Source organism: Myxine glutinosa, chromosome 8, assembly GCF_964187855.1.
Source record: "Myxine glutinosa chromosome 8, kmMyxGlut1.1, whole genome shotgun sequence".
In the NCBI taxonomy this organism is placed as follows: Eukaryota; Metazoa; Chordata; class Myxini; order Myxiniformes; family Myxinidae; genus Myxine; species Myxine glutinosa.
The window spans coordinates 7,524,757-7,545,740 of NC_136268.1; the positions used below are offsets into that span (position 1 = coordinate 7,524,757).

General features: G+C 45.0%; 1 protein-coding gene across 1 annotated transcript in view; it reads left to right on the forward strand.

The window, feature by feature from the left end:
* The window catches only part of LOC137432239 (transcriptional enhancer factor TEF-1), a 159,517-nt gene that overhangs the window by 111,014 nt on the left and 27,519 nt on the right, over window positions 1-20,984 (forward strand). Inside the window, exons 3-9 of the mRNA XM_068123993.2 lie at window positions 2,121-2,185; window positions 3,102-3,164; window positions 10,421-10,558; window positions 10,744-10,787; window positions 11,189-11,256; window positions 16,858-16,991; window positions 17,418-17,591. Coding sequence (XP_067980094.1) covers window positions 2,121-2,185; window positions 3,102-3,164; window positions 10,421-10,558; window positions 10,744-10,787; window positions 11,189-11,256; window positions 16,858-16,991; window positions 17,418-17,591 — 686 coding nt within the window. The remainder of the gene's footprint in view (window positions 1-2,120; window positions 2,186-3,101; window positions 3,165-10,420; window positions 10,559-10,743; window positions 10,788-11,188; window positions 11,257-16,857; window positions 16,992-17,417; window positions 17,592-20,984) is intronic.

The following is a 20,984-nucleotide window of genomic DNA, read 5'->3' on the forward strand; positions in this document are numbered from 1 at the left end:
TGACTGATGTGCGAGTTCTACAAAACCATCGGGTGGTGCCTCCTCCATGGAGATCTCTCACCATCTTCGATCTGAAAAGACTGCTAATTATTCTCATTTTATCGTTATTCAAGGTTTTCTCCCTTTCACGGCACCTCTTCTTCTATCCAAACGATTCCCAATTCACGTCCCTTTCCATGACTAGCTCGTCCTCTGACAGCTGCGTGACCCTAATGGTTGGTTAAGCAGCCAAGTCTTAACTCTGGATGGGGCAGATGGGACAACGCCTGGAGGGGGGAGGTGGGGTGTGTTCAATGGGTGGGCACCCTGGTCATGTTTTCTTTCTCTGCCGTGGCAGGTGCTCTGCAGCTAGTGCTGTCACGGAGAGCGAGGCAGGTGCTGCGAGATTAACTTCCAATTCTGTGATTCGCTTGAGCCTCGTTCGCTTTCCTTAGAGTCCCCCCAGCTCTTTGTTTCTGCTTGTTTTGATTCAATTCTGAAGAAGGAATAATGTTGGGATAGCATTCAATGAGTGACACATTTTTGATTGAATGCACTATACGTGTCAAAAGGTCAAGGGTCGGCTGGAAATCTGAGGAAGGAAAGCGTGCTCACCTCTGAGCTGTCTGCTTATCAATTTGCAGACGATTACCTGTCTGCTTATCAATTTGCAGACGATTACCTGTCTGCTTATCAATTTACAGGCAATTACCTGTCTACTTATCAATTTTATTCCTGGCATAGTCAGATCGAACCATGAACTGCTGTTCTGGTTTGTCTTCAGCGTGAAGCGCCGCAAAGCAGGGCATGCTTCCTTCAGAGAGCAAATTAAGCCAGCTGTCACATCTACACCCACCTGTGGATCTAGAAGATTCCATTATATATTTTGTAAGATGGTCTTGGGCTGCCAGGTATATTCTCATTGGCTTAAACCCTTCCAAAAAGCTCAGATTTCAGTGAAATCTGTCTTGCTTATTCATCAGATATACCTTTTGATAATCCACCTGTTTTTTATTACTGTAATAATGAATATTATCTTGATAAGTAACACCTGTACCTTTTAAACTGTTATTTGCACAATTTCTGCAAAACTGTATTTTGGAAAAGTCATCAACGTGCTGACGCACCAGTGCAAGTCTTCAGTTTAAAACCCAAATTGTTCGTTTTAAATGATCTCTGTGCCATCGTGTGTACCTGTTACGCCTCCTGGTTTAACGTCAGGTGCTGCGAGCTCCCTGAAGCCTCGTCGGCTGGTTCATCGCTGCCGTACCCAAAAGTGAAATCACACCCTGAAGCCCCTTATGGGGTCCTCACAATTCCACAAAAGAACCATCTTGATGAACAGAAGCACATTGCATTCAAAGTCCATCCCAAAGGCCATCTACACGTGTCACCTACACAAAGATGGCGGAATCTCCGCCCCGATTTACCTGGCCCATCGCATCCATGTTCAAAGAATAGTTCTTAAATGCTTACGGAGGAGCTTCTCCTTGTATTGCTCACCTAGTGAGGTCATAACACTCGATTCTCTTAAGTTTATTTTATTCCTCCATAGATTGTACCCTAACCCTAACCCTAACCCTAACCGTAACCCTAACCCTAACCCTAACCCTAACCCTAACCCCTAACCCTAACCCTAACCCTAACCCTAACCCTAACCCTAACAACCCTAACAACCCTTAACAAACATTGCACCAGGCCCTACTCCTGGCCCTACCTTGTTCCAGGCCTTGTTCCAGGCGCTACTCCGTCTAGCGTGTCTTTACACCTTGCTTACGCTCTACGTCACGCTGTTAAAAGCATTCAGCTCACATCTGAAGACGTGCACATCTCACCTTTGCTCACCATACTTTTTAATACCGATTTCATGTACGTGACTTGAAGACATTATTTTGATACGACACGGATAATACGATTCCTTTCAAGCGAATAAGTTACCAGGGTATTCCAATATAGGCCTAAATTTTTACCTTAAGCAGGGTCTCTGCCATAAGCGCAGACCCTCAGGGAAGGTTCATGTGACCTTGATGTCGCTGAATGAGAAAACCTGAATGTGTGAGATTCCAAAGTCGAATGCAAGAACGAGCCCTGTCGTTTTGGTGCCGTAATCGTTCCTTATTTCCCCGTCTCTCCCGATCCAGGACGCAATGAACTGATCGCGAGATATATCAAGTTGCGCACCGGGAAGACACGTACAAGGAAACAGGTAACACATTGAACAATCAATGCAGACGCAAAGCCAAGTAGAACTTATCATCCCGATACAGTTAACTTGTGCTTATATTTTGCTGACTTTTTGCTTATTGCTGCCGGTGCTCCTTACAAGCTGTGATTTGTTTTTGAATGGATTTGGTCAAAACATCATTCATTGATTTTATTTATCCCCATAATAACATTTTACGATGTTGGAGGATTTAAAATATTCAAAGATCAAATGGATTTTTTATGTATGCTTTTTCACACGGCCTAAAATTTGCATCAATAGCTGTTTTCAAATCTCCATCTAGGTTCTTCTTCTTCAAATTGGCAACTTTTAATTTTAAATAATGTGATGTTAAGAAATGACTTGCATTTGACCTGTAACTGCTCTTAGCCAATTACTTGAAGTTAAAAATTGAAATGACCAGCTTTGTGAGATTTTACTGCCATTAAAATTGCCCCTAATTTACTTATTTTTTTAACAATTTGCTCAAATTGATCCTTCACAGAACGATGGCAATTCATTAAATGTAATTGCATTATAAATCCATTGCCATGTGGGATCTGAGATTGGCTGCAGTGATGTATGACGCATGATATCTGTGTGAAACCCATCAACTGGCAACTTGTGCAGCCATGTAGCCGGATGCCCAAGCACCCTTGGAATGTGTTGCCATGTTCTTGCCAGGTGTCTAGTCACATTCAAGTGTTAGCCAGGAAGAAAGTGCGTGAATTTCAGACGTCCATCAAGGTACGTTGCTTCCGCCCGCCGTGCAATTCCTGGGCCACTCATCTCCAAGGCTGTTTCTTCCCGTCTTTTCTGTCCCTTTCTCTCTGTCCTTCTCCCTTCCTCTCTGTCCTTCTCCCTTCCTCTCCGTCCTCTTTCCCCTCCTTCCTTTCTTCCCCTCTGTCCCACCGTGCAGGTGTCTAGTCACATTCAGGTCTTGGCGCGGAGAAAATCTCGTGAATTTCAGGCCAAGCTCAAGGTATGGCTACTGGGTGGGCGCTGCTGCTGCTGGGTTGCTGCTGCCGCTACAGTTGCTGCGGCCTTGCGTGGGAATACCCTGATGTCTTTATCGGCTGCATCGGTGGCAATGTGTGCCTGGTTGGATGCCTGACTCGCTAGTCAGTCAGTTAGCAGACTTACTGACTGACCAAATTGCTGTCGTTTGCTTTGCGGCTTGTGTGTCTGCCTGGTTTATGGCTGCCTGACTATTTGGCTTGATTGTCACGATAACTTAACAAGTCTGACTTACCAGTATGCTGGCTTTTTGCACTGTCCATTGACCCACCGTATCTAAACTAGCGCCAGTGTAACCGTATCAGCACGTTCGACTGCGTGCCTCTTCTCAACGAAATTAATAAAGTGGATAGACAGTCTTAGACAGTTAAAAGTGACTTCATTTTTAAACGTTTTCAGTTGGAGGACATTCCTAGAAAGTTGAGATTCCATTAACTCTTTTTTTGACAATTCTGGAAATACCGGGTGCACCAAAAAACGACATTGGGTATCACCACCTGCACATGGCAGTCGTGTGTTTTCCTCTACCACTTGCGAAGCTACTTAATATCTGGCACGTGATGCCCACATGGTCTTGGGTAAACCAGTCATTGACCAAAGCGTCAGATCTGGGCCTTGCCTGGTAGGTGGCGACACCAGTCGGTGGTGCCGTCAATTTTAAATACCTCCGTGTACCCACTCGACAAATTTGTTGAGCACTCGGTTAACCAATACACGTAATTTTAGAGGGTAGAGAGATTATTTGCTGTTCAATATCATTTAATACAACTCTCCAAAATTTGTCCCAATCGTAGTGATTGTTATAGAAAAATGACGTTGTCCCACCTTGGACAACCTCTTCGTGGACCGACAAACAAAAGGTAGCCTCGAGTGGCCTGTCTACTTGGAATAGATGAAACGTGTCACTAATGTTCGTTACCAAGTAGCATTCAAGGACCATATAAGGAAGAAGTCACATTGACAATGCCACGACGTCACCATCTCAAAGTGCTTCGCATTGTCTGTGCTTCTAATCTCAATGGGGCATTTTGCTGGTCTGCTTTCTTCTGTGCTTGTGAAACCGAGGCCTAATATAACTACCTGGCAGCCTAGAGCTTGCGGTACTTCTGTAAATCACTGAACCGCTGTTGCTTTTCTCATTGACCGCCTTTAATATTTAAAAAAAAAAATTCCTGCTGGATTCTCCTGAAATCTGGATTATTTTCCTATTTGGTGGAAACGTACAAAACCCTGAATGGTAATAATGTCCACTAATTGTCCCCAAAATCTCACTGATGTGAAGCTTGTTGCAAAAGTTCAATCCAGCACCCAAGTTCCTCCAGAGGAGATCTTCTTTGCGCAGTTAACATGGCTTTTCCGCTTTTCCGCTTTGCCTCATAATTGGCTTCCCAGTGTCCACCTTGTCTTTACATCACGGCCTAGTCTCTCTGCACCTCCCTCTCCTTCTCACCTGTACTATATTCCTCTATACCTCAATCATCCTTCCTTTTTATTCAACTGTAATGTTTTCCTGGGTTTCTCCTTCTTTCCTAGTTCTTATTAATCCTTCGCTTTCCATGACATGCTTCTCCTTGACTGTTATTCCATGCATTCGTTTGTAATGATCTCTCTTATATGCAGCAACTGATTTGTGGGAAATATGTCAACATGATGTCACATCCTCCCTCATCTATACCAACCTTCTTACACTTCCCTCTCCCACCTCTTACTCCATTTCCAAAAACTCTCCATCCCCCTTGAATGATTTAAATCTTGCTCCGTTGATCGACTTTTTACTGCTGATCCGTACGGGCTGATGTTCACACCTGGCAACACCTTTGTTCCGTTTGTGCTTCCTCGAGACATTTAACTCTCCAGTTCACAGGCTGAGAAACCTCGTCGTGTGCTAGAGCTTTCACAGAGCATCACGGCCTGTCCAAAGCAGGGATATCGGACACACACCGAAAGCGGATGACAATTTTAAGTTTGACTGGACCACTGTCCAATCTTATCTTTTGTGTTCGCAAATGGTCAAGAGAACATCTTATCAGAGGTTAGAGTGTACTGCAACGCGCTTAGGCCTACTGCCCTGTGGTGGTTTTGGCCTGTGAATGCCGTTTAGCCATTGATAGATATTGATTCGTTATGACGTCACAATCAGGATAGAAAAAAAAACGTTTCCAACCCCGCAAATGTGAGCTCGTTAGTCGTTGCATTTTACACGATGATTGCGTGAATTATAGCAAGCACATTCGATTCATTTAAAATGGTTGAACACGTAAGTTGAGGTTATTATAAAGTGATTTGAGGAAGCTCTTCCAGATGCATGTAATGTGTTTTATTTATTTATTTAAGGACATGCTCTTACAAGTCAAATACCATTCAAAGCACAGCACGTGAACGAAAGAGGAGTAATGAGCACGGTGTGGCCTATTGTTGTAGGGTCGTGTTAACAGCACAACCCATGGGTTTTCTGAAACTTGAAGCAAGTTTTCTTGTAAAAAAAAACAAAACAAAAAAATAAACAGTATTAGCTGCCTTACAGAGGCCGACCTTTCCCACTATTCCGTCCATGGCTTCAAGCATGCAGTGCACCTGCACCTCATGTCATCCCCCACCCCGACCCATGATCTTTATTACCCCCCATTAACCCTTCCTAAGCCAACCCTCTTAATTGATAGTTTCAGTGTTTCTTCTCTCTCTCTCTCTCTTTCTCTTTCTCTCTTTCTCTTTCTCTTTCTCTCTTTCTCTTTCTCTTTCTCTTTCTCTTTCTCTTTCTCTTTCTCTTTCTCTTTATCTCTCTCTTTCTCTTTCTCTTTCTCTCTCTCTCTCTCTCTCTCTCTCTCTCTCTCTCTCTCACTCTCTCACTCTCTCTCTCACTCTCTCTCTCAATCCCCCTCTCTCACTCCTTCTCTCTCTCCCTCTGTCTCTCTCACACTCCTCTCTCCCACTCTCTCTCCTTTTCTCTCTCACACTTCTCTTCCTCACTCTCCCCCCCCCCCCCCCCAGCCCCCTGTCTCTCTCTCCTTTTCTCTCTCACACTCCTCTCTCCCACTCTCTCTCTCCTTTTCTCTCTCACACTCCTCTCTCCCACTTTCTCTCTCCTTTTCTTTCTCACAATCCTCTCTCCCACTCTCTCTTTCTCTCCTTTTCTCTCTCACTCTCTCTCTCTCTCCTTTTCTCTCTCATACTTCTCTTTCTCACTCCACCTCTCTCTCTCTCTCCCACCCCCACCCTCCCACTCCCTCTTTCTGCCACTCGCTCTCTCTTGCTTCTTTTCTTGTTTGTTCATTCCCTTGCTTTCTATGCCCAGTTGTTGTCCTGCTATCGCACTGTAAATTCAACCTTGCTCTTCCATGAGCCTCATCCTTATTGGAAAGAAAAATAAAATATTATTTCAAATTGGAAATAGGTAATCCATTTGCATATCCATGAAAGGAAGGGAGCCATGGGGGCAACTACCAGGCAGTGTAACACGATTGATAGACACTAAACCAGGGATGCTGCGTGTGGATAAACAAAAGGTCCGTATCATTCTGATAACATTTTCAAACATCTGAACAAAACAAATGATCTGTGTCCTGCAGAGCAAAAGTGAAACCTTCCAAAATCAGGACCAACTTTGATCCGTAGGAACTCACTTTCGTTGCACTTTTTGTGCGTAGCAATATTTTGATCAGGGTGCTAGATAGTCACTGTAACACGACACAGGGCAAGGCTAACAGTGTGAGTAAACAGATCGTGGCTGTTATGGAAACACACTTAAGGAACAGTTTATAAAATCTGACATACACTGTGTTAGGAAGGCCACATATAGGCATGAGATTCCATTTAGCAGAAGCAATCTTGATCAGACGTGGGACGCAACATGTGGTGTCGGCAAGCTGTCACCTCGAAAGCCTAGAGAGAAGAGCAAGGGCGCATTGCGAGGAAGTGTTTCGCAGCCAGGGGCAGAAGAAGGTGCCAAGTTGCGATTGAGCCTCGAAGCTTGTAGTTTAGGCTTCCAAATAACAATGAGGACGTTATCCCAAACATTACAGAAATCGTCCGTGAAGCAATATCTGAATGAAGAAACACTAACAGGGTAAATCTTCTGCTCCGTGTCATTGCGACGAAATGCGTAAAGTCGACATCACTTGGGACGAGGACAGAAACCCAACTGTGACTCGTGCAAGATCTATCCGAGTGTCATGAGCCTTACTTAATGAGGGTATAAATCCCAACCCAGAATCTCTAGGGCATATTTCCTTTTTTTCTATGAAGAGGTCAAAGGTCTTAGAAGTTCCTTAATAGAACAAAGAAGAGTGCTGACAGAACAAAGAAAAAGGGTCGAAGTCCAATCCCGTGACCTTCCCTCCTGGCCTTGAAGGTGACAGCTCACACTGATGCCATCTCATGTTGTCTACCATACTAATGCCCGCGAGTAGTTCTTGTCTTTGTTTGTCCATATACCTGCAGTTTTGTTCACTTGCAATCATCTTGTCTGCCTGGATCTGTTCCCCTCTGCCTTGTCAATGCCATGACCTTCCACCCTCTGTTCATTTGAGCCAATCAATAGCTCCATTCCACAAGCCTCGACCTCCAGAAAATAAACGTGTGCCATTATCACGATTTCATGTTCAATGATAAACTGTCTGTAGTTTTTGGTCAGTAAAGGGGGAATAACCTCATTACATGCTCATGGGGTTAGTGTAGGTATTGAAATGAAAAAGTAAATATTCTCAAAAGTTGAACCATTTTTGCATGCTTATTAAATATTAGCCCCAAAAGAGATTGATATTTTGAAACAATGTAGTGGTGAGTAGATATATTTTTAGGCCCAGAGGGGATAATGAGACAGATCAAAAAGCAGAATGAAGTGGTTTGTTAGTTTGCTTTCCTTGCGAGAGAAAAGCGAAACTCAATGATCGGAGGAGAACAGACAAGAGGACTCGGTGAGCATTATGAGCTTGCGGGAAGACAAATAGGAAAGGATAGCAAGAGAAGCGGATTTAAAAACATAAAATCGCTGTCAGAGAAATAACATCCTGTGCTTTGACATGAGAGGCGTTCTGCTTGAAATCGCCATGAGAAATACGAAGGAAGCTGCGGTTCCTGGACACAGACCCCTTTCCGTCAAGAAGCAACAAGGATGTTCGGGGAGATGTTCATTTTATGGCGGTGTTGAAAGTTTTTGTGTGAAGTGCAGAGCCGTTGGTCATCAGAAGGGCTCATTCGGAAACCAATTTGTCAATATGCCCAAAAAGGGTCCTTCGGCTGACCTTCGGCCACAGACTACCTGGAACTAAACCCATTCGTCATCAGAAGGGCTGATTCGGAAACCAATTTGTCAATATGCCCAAAAAAGGTCCTTCGGTTGACCTTCGGCCACAGACTACCTGGAACTAAACCCATTCGTCATCAGAAGGGCTGCTTTGGAAGCTAATTTGTCAATATGCCCAAAAAAGGTCCTTCGGCTGACCTTCGGCCACTGACTACCGCAAACTAAACTCATTCGTCATCAGAATGGCTGCTTCGGAAGCGAATTTGTCAATATGCCCAAAAAAGGTCCTTCGGGTGACCTTCAGCCACAGAATACCTGGAACTAAACATCTCAAACGTCATCAGAAGGGCTGATTCGGAAACCAATTTGTCAATATGCCCAGAAAAGGTCCTTCGGTTGACCTTCGGCCACAGACTACCTGGATCTAAACCCATTCGTCATCAGAAGGGCTGCTTCGGAAGCTAATTTGTCAATATGCCCCAAAAAGGTCCTTCGGCTGACCTTCGGCCACTGACTACCTCGAACTAAACTCATTCGTCATCAGAATGGCTGCTTCGGAAGCTAATTTGTCAATATGTCCAAAAAAGGTCCTTCGGTTGACCTTCAGCCACAGAATACCTGGAACTAAACCCATTCGTCATCAGAAGGGCTGGTTCGGAAGCTAATTTGTCAATATGCCCAAAAAAGGTCCTTGGGCTGACCTTCGCCACTGACTACCTGGAACTAAACTCATTCGTCATCAGAAGGGCTGCTTCGGAAGCTAATTTGTCAATATGCCCAAAAAAGGTCCTTCGGCTGACCTTCGGCCACAGACTACCTCAAACTAAACTCATTCATCATCAGAAGGGCTGCTTCGGAAGCTAATTTGTCAATATGCCCAAAAAAGGTCCTTGGGCTGACCTTCGCCACTGACTACCTGGAACTAAACTCATTCATCATCAGAAGGGCTGCTTCGGAAGCTAATTTGTCAATATGCCCAAAAAAGGTCCTTCGGCTGACCTTCGGCCACAGACTACCTCAAACTAAACTCATTCATCATCAGAAGGGCTGCTTCGGAAGCTAATTTGTCAATATGCCCAAAAAAGGTCCTTGGGCTGACCTTCGCCACTGACTACCTGGAACTAAACTCATTCATCATCAGAAGGGCTGCTTCGGAAGCTAATTTGTCAATATGCCCAAAAAAGGTCCTTCGGCTGACCTTCGGCCACAGACTACCTCAAACTAAACTCATTCATCATCAGAAGGGCTGCTTCGGAAGCTAATTTGTCAATATGCCCAAAAAAGGTCCTTGGGCTGACCTTCGCCACTGACTACCTGGAACTAAACTCATTCATCATCAGAAGGGCTGCTTTGGAAGCTAATTTGTCAATATGCCCAAAAAAGGTCCTTCGGCTGACCTTCGGCCACAGTCTACCTGGAACTAAACATCTGTCCAACAATTTTGGAAAATGGTCCCAATGATCATCCTTCAGGGTGGAACTTTGAAAGGAATGTAACCTTTGTGGATTTAATATCGTTTTTCAGGAGGTCACTGAGGAGTGAGGAGTCATTCTCTATATTGGCAAACAGGATTACAGTTGCTGACCTCTACGGATTTTAGACGAAGTGAGAAACTTGATTCACAGCAAAGGGATTAACTTTGGGTTTATTATATAAACTATAAATAGGATTAAACATAAGTCACCTTCCTGAGGCACAGGAGTTGTTTTAGAAAGGTTGGAAGAGGTGCGAGACATGAGTTGTGCTTGTGAAGAAAATTGGCCACTTGAGAATAAAAGGGATTCAGGGTACCGTTCTCACCTTGACAGATGGGTATGGGTTCCGGACCCTTTCTGGTTTTTTTTGTTTTTTTTAAGATCATATTGTTTTTACCTGAGATCGGAAATGTCATTCTTACATTGGCGATTCTGGAGCTGTGGCTCTTGGATGCTTTTGGTTTTTCTTTCGCATTTCATCATCTTTTTGGTTTTCATTCTCAGGACCAGACGACAAAGGAGAAAGCAATGCAGAGCATGGCAGCAATGTCCTCTGCACAGATAGTCTCAGCCACAGCTATCCACAACAAGGTGCTGGGCCTAGCTGGTCTAGCACAACAATCCTACCCTGCTGCACCAGGGGTATGCTGCCTCCTCCTGTTCCTGCACTCCCCCTCGTTTCATTCCACCATTATCTATCTGTTAACTCGACTATTGTAAACAAGCAAGTCGTGCCAAGGTGCAGCCATTGTTACTGACTGTTTCTTCTCCCACCTTTCCTTTCTCCACCATCATGTCCCCTCTTCCTCCTCCCATTTACCTTCCAGTTCTGGACCAGCACAATTGCCGGCCAACCCAGTTCATCACAAGAGTAAGTTTACCTATTGGCCCATCTACACCAATTATCATCTCGCTGTCCTATCTAGCCATTGATGTATACAATTTGGGCCTACAAGTCAGCATGTAGTTGTTCCAGTTTGACAAAGTCATGAACAAATCAGGTAATCAGGTAATTATTACTTTGAACATTGTTTTCCATCATTTGGTTTGCTGATGTCACATTAGGCCAGTGCCTGGTTTTACAGTCTCCCACAATTTCTTAAACATGACTTTACACATTTCCACGAGTCATAAACTGTTGCTGATGCAGCTGTTGTTGGGAAACAATATCTTAGTAATAAGTAATTCTTTATTTGTTTAATGACCACGTGACATTATGGCTCCGACATTCTCGCATCCGTATTCTAATCCATCCTCTCTCTCTCATTGCAGCATCAAGCCTTTCGTTCAGGTTCAGCAGCCGTACTCATTGCAGGCGGGCATGGGTGCCGCCATACCAGGTACGTGATGCAACCTTAAGTCCAGAGCTCTTAACCTTAAGTCCTTAAGTCCAGAACCTTAAGTTCCTCGATGGAAAGCCATTTGCGAGCAGGCCTAATGAAAACAGCCGAATTACAGATACTCTACTTGTATTTACTTAGGGCAGTTCACAACAGACATAATATATGGTGTGTTAAAATGAGAATAGTGCGTTACCGTTTTAAAAAATGGACTTTTTACACTGTGTTGTGAATACTAGGGCATGCCCGTACTATATCTATATCTAAAATTATATCCCCCCCCTCTATTTACATGAAATGGTTTGGTCCATGAAATGTTTTGGGTTATTCGCAACGCCAAAGCGAACGGCGAACGCTTTACATGAAATGGTTTGGTTCATGAAATGTTTTGGTCCATTCGCAACGCCAAAGCGAACGGCGAACGGCTTGCGAGTACAGTGACAATCCCCCCGGGGTTTTTATTAGTTTTAAAACATAGTTTAACGCCAACATAGCGGCAACATAGTTTGCAAACGTGAAATAAATGAATACGCTCTCAAATGTGCCATCCGAGGCAGAGTGTGTCCGCCACGTTCGGCACACGCGATAGCTCGCTGCTCTCTGATTGGTTGAATCGTTTTTTGGACATAGCTCGGTAAGTAATTGTCCGATTAATATGAAACCTTGAAAAGGCACATCCTCGGGTCCCCAGCAATATACCTGGCAAGTTTAAAGTATATCGGACCCGTGGTTGTCGAGAAACAGCGGTCACAGACAAACAAACGTACAAACGTACAAACAAACAGAGATTACTGGAATTATAGATAGATAAGAACCCACGTTGCTGCCAGCTAGACTTGATCATGTAAAGAACGTATCCAACTCTTAAAGAAGACATGCAGTAATCACGCATGACTGTATAAAATAACACAATGTCTGTATGTCTCTTCCTTATGGAACTGACAACGGCTTGGCCAACCTCCATCAAATTTTGTGTTCGTGCTTGGGGTACCCAGGGTCAGGTCATGGGCATAAAATAATTCTTCTTTCGCTTCCCCCCTCTCTTCCATCGGATCCCATACATGGAGGGATTGGGAGAGAATGGAGGGATTGGGAGAGAAAGAAGGTGGGAGGAGAGACAGAGAGGGGTGGGGGAGACAGACACATGCAGGGTTGGGGAAAAGAGAATGATGGGTCGAGAGACCATGAGGGTGGGGGGAGGGAGAGAGGGGGGAGGAAGAGAGAGGGAGGAGTGGCGAAACAGAGATGGTTGAGGGAGAGAGAAAGGTGTGGGGGGAGAGCAAGAGGATGCAGGAGGGGAGATCATACCCACGGCCTGTGCTCCTCAGGCACCATTGTTAATCTGACATGTGTAAACATCATCGTCTCTTTCAAAATACTGCCCATCGCTATCAAATTCCACCCATCGCTTCACTGAATATGGAGAAGGAGGGATCTTCTTCATCTTCTTTTTAAGTTTTATCGCATTTTCAGAGCCGTGTGGATCTATATACGCCATGTGCCCAGACATAACAGTGGTGAACAAAGGAGCCTTTAGGTAATCTATAGCTGGGTTTCTTTGTCGTGCTTTTCAATTTTGAAGAAGAAGAATTAACAGAAGTAGACTTTCTCCGTAACATTTTCAGAGTTTGAATAAAAAGTTTCTTGTTGAGTTTGAAGAAGATCTGGGCAGTGAATGTTGCCAAAAACGCAGGAAATAACAACTTTTATGTTGTTTATTTATGTTGATGTTTTGGCAATCTCATGAGTAGCTGAATCCCTATCATATGGAGGTGTAAATTAAGACGACAGAGCAGAAGGAGAACAGCCTTGCTTTCATAAATACACTTAGTTATAAGAACCGCTAATGCTGTTAGATTTTACTCCAGATTTCGATACCTATTAAGTGTATGGGATCCGATCCTCAAATCTGCATCAAGATTTTGATTATTATATGCTTTAATTAGTCCGTGAGAGTTGATAGTGTTTTCAAGCCTTGGCACGTTTCAATCGGCCAAAACAAAATGGCCACTTAAGAACCCAGCGATGTCACAAAGGGCTGACCAAGATGGCGCACCACCATTTTGGTAAGGCTTTTTTTTTTTTTCTGTTATGATCACCCTATCAATCATCTTCCAAAATATTGTTTTAACACGCCCAAACTAGGCAATCCCTTGGAGCTTGAGAAGTATGCAAGCATATTTTAGGGCTGCAAGGTGTCATGGTTTTGGAGTTATGGAGGAGACACAGATAATTACGTTCAAAAATTCAAATTACGTAATTTTTTAGGTAAAAATAAAACTACGAAAGTAGTTCGGAAAAATTATGTTAAAAAGGTTCAAAAATTACGTAATGCTATTTTTGCGAAAATCTGACACCCCCCCCCCCCCCCACCACTCCCTCCCCCCCCCACCACTCCCCCCCCTCCCCCACCACTCCCCTCCCCCCCCCCCCCCCCACCACTCCCCCCCTTTCCCCCCACCACTCCCCCCCTCCCCCCACCACCTCCTTCCTCGAAAGACCAACTTGATTGGTCAGTCAGTATTGTTGTTGACAACGATCAGCGAATGCTCTGACTTCATGTGGATCATGTCTGGTTTATTCACTTTTAAGTTGCTCATTGTCTAATTTGGTTGTCAGAAAATATTTGTTTTGTTGGTTAATGAAACAAAATATTTGTTGGTTGTAATGGCGTTATGTTACGCCACTGTAAACACCCTCCCCCTCCCCCCTATAACGTTGTGTAAAGCTTGGACATACACCCCCCCCCCCCCTCCCTTGGGCGTAAAGTAATTTTTGAACAGCCCCACACACACATACACAAACATACTGACATGCACACACACACACACACACACACACACACACACACACACAGACATGCACACAATTACACACACAGGCACACACACAATCACATACACAGACTTGCACACACACACACACACACACACACACACGCACACACACAGACACACACACACACACAATCACACACACAGACTTGCACACACACACACACACACACACACACACAGACATGCACACAATCACACACACAGACACACACACACAGACACACAGACTTGCACACACACACAGACACGCACACACACATACTGACACGCCCACACACACACATGCATGCACACACACACACACACACACACACACACACATATATATATATATATATGTACACATAAACACACACACGCACACACACACACACACACACACACGCACACACACAGACACACATGCACAGACACACACGCACACGCATACACACCCACACATGCACACACACACAGACACGCACACAATCACACACACACATATATACATACACATATACACACACGCACACACACACACACACACAGAGACACACACACACATGCACAGACACACACACACGCACACACACACATGCACACACAGACACGCACACACACACAGACACACACACAGACTTGCACACACACACACACACACACACACACACACTACAGACTTGCACACACACACACAGACACGCACACACACAAACACTACCTTTTATTATCATAGATAAGCAGCTAGTTGCATCATTTCTGGGAGCGTGGCTGTGCCACTGATGAAGTGCCCTTTGCTTCCATTGAGCTGGTACTCATTTTGCCGACCCCGGAGTGAGGGCCGGCTGGTCAACCCACCTGGTGTTATTTAACGGAATGACAGGGGCTCAAACTCAGAACCCTAAGATCTTAAGGCAGCCACCTCAACCGTTAAACAAACACCAGGTGGGAACAGGTACAACTAGTCACTATCAAAAGCAACAGTTAAGTTAGTGAGAAATCAAAGTCTCCCTCTCCTGAATCTACCTACACAGCACTGTTGATACTGTAGTAGAAATCATGCGTTGAAAGAAACAAGGACAAAAACCGCTTACAGAATGAGTAGTGAGGGTATCAACGATTGGTCCTTTTTAAGGGATGATCAGTGGAGCAGAAGTTAAAATAGTTAATGATCAATGAACCAAAGAAACCCGTTTCAATAACAAACGAGCTTTGGGAGAAAAAGGGTTGGGATTTTCCATTGTTGGGATTTTCCATTGTTGGGATGTTCCATTGTTCGGATTTTCCATTGTTGGGATTTCCCATTGTTGGGATTTTCCATTGTTGGGATTTTCCATTGTTGGGATTTTCCATTGTTGGGATTTTCCATTGTTGGGATTTTCCATTGTTGGGATTTTCCATTGTTGGGATTTTCCATTCCTATCCCTGTTTTCGTAAGTCGCTCGTCTTCTCTGCAAATCTAAAAGGCCATCTTCGATGATGCTAAGAGGCTGAGGGGTCACGATGATCTTCTTCTTTTGACCTCCTTCGGGAGTGACAGATTGCTGATAACGCGATGACGTTAAGCAGTTATTCTCGCTGTGCACAACATCGGACGGTGAGAGAACATTTATGGCAATTAAGGTGTGCTGGTGTTCCCTCTGGAGGGTTAAAATACAGTAGCGGGTGGTTGTAAGGAGCACCCGTTAAATTATTTTCATGCTAATAAATGATCATTTTGAAGGACAATCTTCTTTTTCAACTCGATATAATGAACAGTTAAATGGAGATTTGCCAATCAAATCAGGTGAAACATTGCGGAGAAATCAAGTCAAACTCTCAGTCGTGGCCCGCACTACCATGTTGGATTGGCAGCTTGGATTGAATCATGGAAGTTGTAATATAGTAATAATAACTATCTTAATAATAACAACACTCCACTGTACTATACTCTTCTTTTTTTCTTCTCCTTTTTTTGTATACCAAGTCGAGGCTCATATAAGGGATAACATCATCTAAGCGAACTTTGATCATCTAAGCATTGTTGCGTACCACACCTCCAACAAATACTATGACAGCAACACCATTGGTTGTGTGTGTGGCTTGTCGTTGGTTGTGTGTGTGTGGCTTCTCGTTGGTTGTGTGTGTGTGGCTTATTGGTTGTGTGTGTGTGTGGCTTCTCATTGGTTGTGTGTGTGTGTGGCTTCTCATTGGTTGTGTGTGTGTGTGTGTGTGTGGCTTCTCATTGGTTGTGTGTGTGTGTGTGTGTGTGTGGCTTCTCATTGGTTGTGTGTGTGTGTGGCTTCTCATTGGTTGTGTGTGTGTGTGTGTGTGTGTGTGTGTGTGTGTGTGTGTGTGTGTGTGTGTGTGTGTGTGTGTGTGTGTGTGTGTGTGTGTGTGTGTGTGTGTGTGTGTGTGTGTGTGTGGCTTCTCATTGGTTGCCGATAACATGAACTTCCGACATGTTCCTTGGCCATCATGGTCGTTAGACCTCACCACCTTCAGGATATAGTGGATCATTTACTGTAAGCCATGGTGTGACAAAATACACTCCATTACTCTCCAACATGTGCTTGGCATTAATTCATCCATTGTCTTGTAACACTCGGTTTCCAAGGACAACACATGTGAGTCGTTAATCTACATGTTCTGAGACCTTCATCAAATTCCCAGGATATGTTGAGGTCCCGAGCGATGTTCTCAAAGGTCATTTGTTTCGAGCATAGCGTTGGGTTTTGTTTTCAAAGCATTATTCGTCCGAGTTTGCATTTCCCAAACAACATTGTGACTTTTGTAACCCCCTCAGGCTATGAAGCCACAGCAAGCCTCGCTCCCCCAGTCACCTCCGGCCCTGCCTGGCAAGGCCGATCGATAGGCACGAGCAAGCTTCGCCTTGTGGAATTCTCCGCCTTCCTTGAGCAACCACGTGACGCCGATACGGTGAGAGGCGCCACACTTCCGGCTCAGAGCAGAGAAAAACATCTTTATTGCCGCATCAAACCTGTTTCAGCTCCGACACTGATTCCGCATTAATTTCCACGCGTGATGTGTAACTTGAGCATTTGTTATTTCATTTTATCACCGCATAGTTATACCGCCATTTTACAGCCACTTTGTAATTTTACAACCATCACCAAATACCAGTGAGATAATGCACCTGGCGTCTTCAACGAGTAGGCCGCAAGGCCTAAAAAAATATTCCAAACAATTGCGCACTTGTCAACCTGTGAAGAATTTGCGTCATAATGGCGAAACGCGCACGGAGAGGGTCTCTGTGAGAATCCTGACACAAGTGCATGTTGTTCCCACCTTTTCCATCTTTGTCACTTCTGGCTTACACCTCATCATCTTCCTTTCTGCCAGCAGTTTAGCAAGCACCTTTTCGTGCACATTGGTCACGTGAACTCTGCTTACTCGGACCCTATGCTGGAAGCCGTGGACATCCGGCAGATCTACGACAAGTTTCCCGAAAAGAAGGGTGGTCTCAAAGAGCTCTACGACAAGGGTCCGCATGAAGCCTTCTTCCTTGTCAAATTCTGGGTATGCCACATCAGCCATTGCTTTCATTTTCGCCTCTTTTCCTCTTTCCTTGTCGTAATTGTTTTTTTTTTCATTATTATTCATCGTTTATATCATTGAGCGCGGTCTGCGTACCTCATTGCATGACAAACTACGTCTCGCTCGACTTTGATGGCTGATGTCGTTTACAAAATACTTGTGGATAATCGATAACATTCCCTTTGTAGGCCTACTGTAGATTTCTCGAAGGATTTACATTTTCCCACCGCTCGCAGTGCCGAGCCGCCCCTCTCCGTCGGTCAATATTGGCGTTCAATGTTCCTTCGGTAAACAAGAAGGGGGTTTCGGCAACCGAGAGCTCTGCTCATTGCTCCCTTTGGTTAGGCCACGACAAAGCCGTTTAATCATCAACTCGACTCGTCATGTGGAATCCATTTCTATTTGGCCCGAGTAGTATTTGCATTGGTTGTGTGACTTTCAACATTTAGGTGAAAGATGAAGATGTGAGCCCCCCCTGTTTAGGAGGGTGGCGAAAGATGAAGATGTGAGCCCCCCCTGTTTGGGAGGGTGGTGAAAGATAAAGATGTGAGCCCCCCCCCTGTTTGGGAGGGTGGCAAAAGATGAACATGTGAGCCCCCCCCCTGTTTGGGAGGGTGGCGAAAGATGAAGATGTGAGCCCCCCCCCCTTTTTGGGAGCACTGCGAAAGATGAAGATGTGAGCCCCCCCTGTTTGGGAGGGTGGTGAAAGATAAAGTTGTGAGCCCCCCCTGTTTGGGAGGGTGGTGAAAGATAAAGATGTGAGCCCCCCCCCCCCCTGTTTGGGAGGGTGGCGAAAGATGAAGATGTGAGCCCCCTCTGTTTGGAAGGGTGGCGAAAGATGAAGATGTGAGCCCCCCCCCCTTTTTGGGAGCACGGCGAAAGATGAAGATGTGACCCCCCCCCCCTGTTTGGGAGCATGGCGAAAGATGAAGATATGAGCCCCCCCTGTTTGGAAGGGTTTTTTTTTTTTTTTGTATACAACATCGAGGCTCGTGAAAGAGCGAACATTAATCACACAGAAAGACAAACCGACACATAAAACATATAACATCGGGAGCGGTAGACAAGATGGGGAGAGAGGGGGAAGGACACGAACACAACATTTGAGAGCAGGGACCGAGAGACATGGAGACATGGAGAGATCTGTGAGAGGGAGAGGGATTTAGGGGGGGGCATGGGAAGGGGGGTGGTGGGAGAGGTATAAAACATATGGACACTGCCAGGACTTCCAGGAAAGAAGTTGGAATTTCAAACAAGGTGGATCTGGGGTGAATTAGCGGGGGTAGAAAAGATCAAGGTTTTGGATGGGGGAAGATAAGAGATGGTGGTGAACAGCTGTTTTAAAGACCTGGAGGGACGAGTGGGATTGAAGGGAGTGAGGGAGTTTGTTCCAGAGGCGAGAGAAAAGAGGAATGAAAGAGTGAAGGTGAGCAGAGAGCCGAGATTTCGGCAGTTTAACCATCAGAGGGTGGCTGGCAGATCTTGTGCGACCTGTAGGAATATTTGGGGGACAGAGCACAGAGAGAGCTGGGGGCGCAAGGCCGGAGAGGAGTCGGTAGAAGACAGAAAGACCACCAACCTCCCAGCGGTGAGCGAGTGAAAGGCTCCTCAGAGTTAGCTTCATCGCAGGAGATTCCAATGATTCTGAAAGCTTTGGTTTCAACAGCATGAAGCCGAGCTAGGTGTGAGGCAGGAGCACCGGCCCATAGGGGAGAACAGTATTCCATTGAGGTTTGTGGCTTTCGCCACCCTTATTCCATGAGGGTGGCGAAAGATGAAGATGTGAGCCCCCCCTGACCCTCCCCCCCCCCCCTAAATGTGAAATCAAGTGACTCAAATCCATTTCGCCCCTTTTTAGACGAAGTCCATGACATCGTCATCAGTGGCGTCGCGGAACTTCATAATAATATTGTGAACTGTTGTGATGACGACAAAACATATTGGAATGCCCAGTTCGGCATGTGTTCATAGTATTGCAAGACTTTCAAAGATGACGTAAGGTTTGTGATAGTTGACAAAATGTTATTGCATATTATCATTACTAGGGCATGCCCGTACTATATATAAGCTAGGACGTGCCCGTACGTGGGTGCCCGTTCCTTGCCAAAAAAAAAAAAAAAAAAAAATTTGTGTAGGGGTGTGTGTGTGTAAACATCCTAGGGCGTGCCCGTACGTGGGTGCAAAAAAACATGCGTGCAAACAACAACAACAAAAAAAAACTTTGAAACCACGTGGCAGTAACGACCACAGAACCCCCCCCCCCCTCTATTTACATGAATGGTTTGGTCCATTCGCAACGACCACAGAACCCCCCCCCCCCTCTATTTACATGCAATGGTTTGGTCCAAAGCGAACGGCTTGCAGTGTTTGGTAAAGAAATCGCCATAGCTCGGTAAGTACTTGTCCGATTAATATGAAACCTTGAAAAGGCACATCCTCGGGTCCCCAGCAATATACCTGGCAAGTTTAAAGTATATCGGACCCGTGGTTGTCGAGAAACAGCGGTCACAGACAAACATACACACATACACACATACACACATACACACATACACACATACACACATACACACATACACACATAGATTAATGGAATTATAGATAGATGACAAAGTTGTAGTGCCCTTTCGTGATAATGATTGCGATAACAACTTGTAATAATCATTTCAGCACGTCGTTATAGTAACAACAACATGCATTTTAAGGCCATTTTCCCTGCTAGAGCGGGGGTTAGCCTTGCGGTCCCCATGATAATCTTCTCCATTTTGTCCTATTTTCTGCATCTCTCCTTGTTAACCCCCTTGCCCGCATTTCTTCTTCCACCATCTTTAGCCAAGTCTTTCTCGGTCTTCCCCGTCCTCTACTTCCTTCGACATTCATTTCCATCACTCTTCTCAACCAGTCACTTTCATCCTTCCTCAACACATGACCAAACCATCTCAACCTGTTCCTCTTCACAGCATCAATCACAGGCTCTATTCCCATCATTTTTCGCAATTCATCATTTGTCTTCCTCTCTCTCAACGACACTCCGCACATCCACCGAACCATTCGCATTTCCACCCTTTCCAGCCTTCGTTGCTGCTCTACATTCATGACCCATGTCTCGCTCCCATAAATCATAACACTTCTCACACATGCAGCATCCACCTTTCCCTTCAGCTTCAATGACACTTCCCTCCTCATCAGCACACCACTCAGTTCCCGAAACTTCTTCCATGCACATCTCACTCTAGCAACCGTTGCCGAGTCTGATCCACCTTCTCCATTCAGCATGTCTCCGAGGTAGCAAAATGTGTTCATACCTTCCAGCTTCACACCGTCTCCAAGATCCAACTCAACATTTCCTCCATCTGCAGCTTCCTCTATGCACAC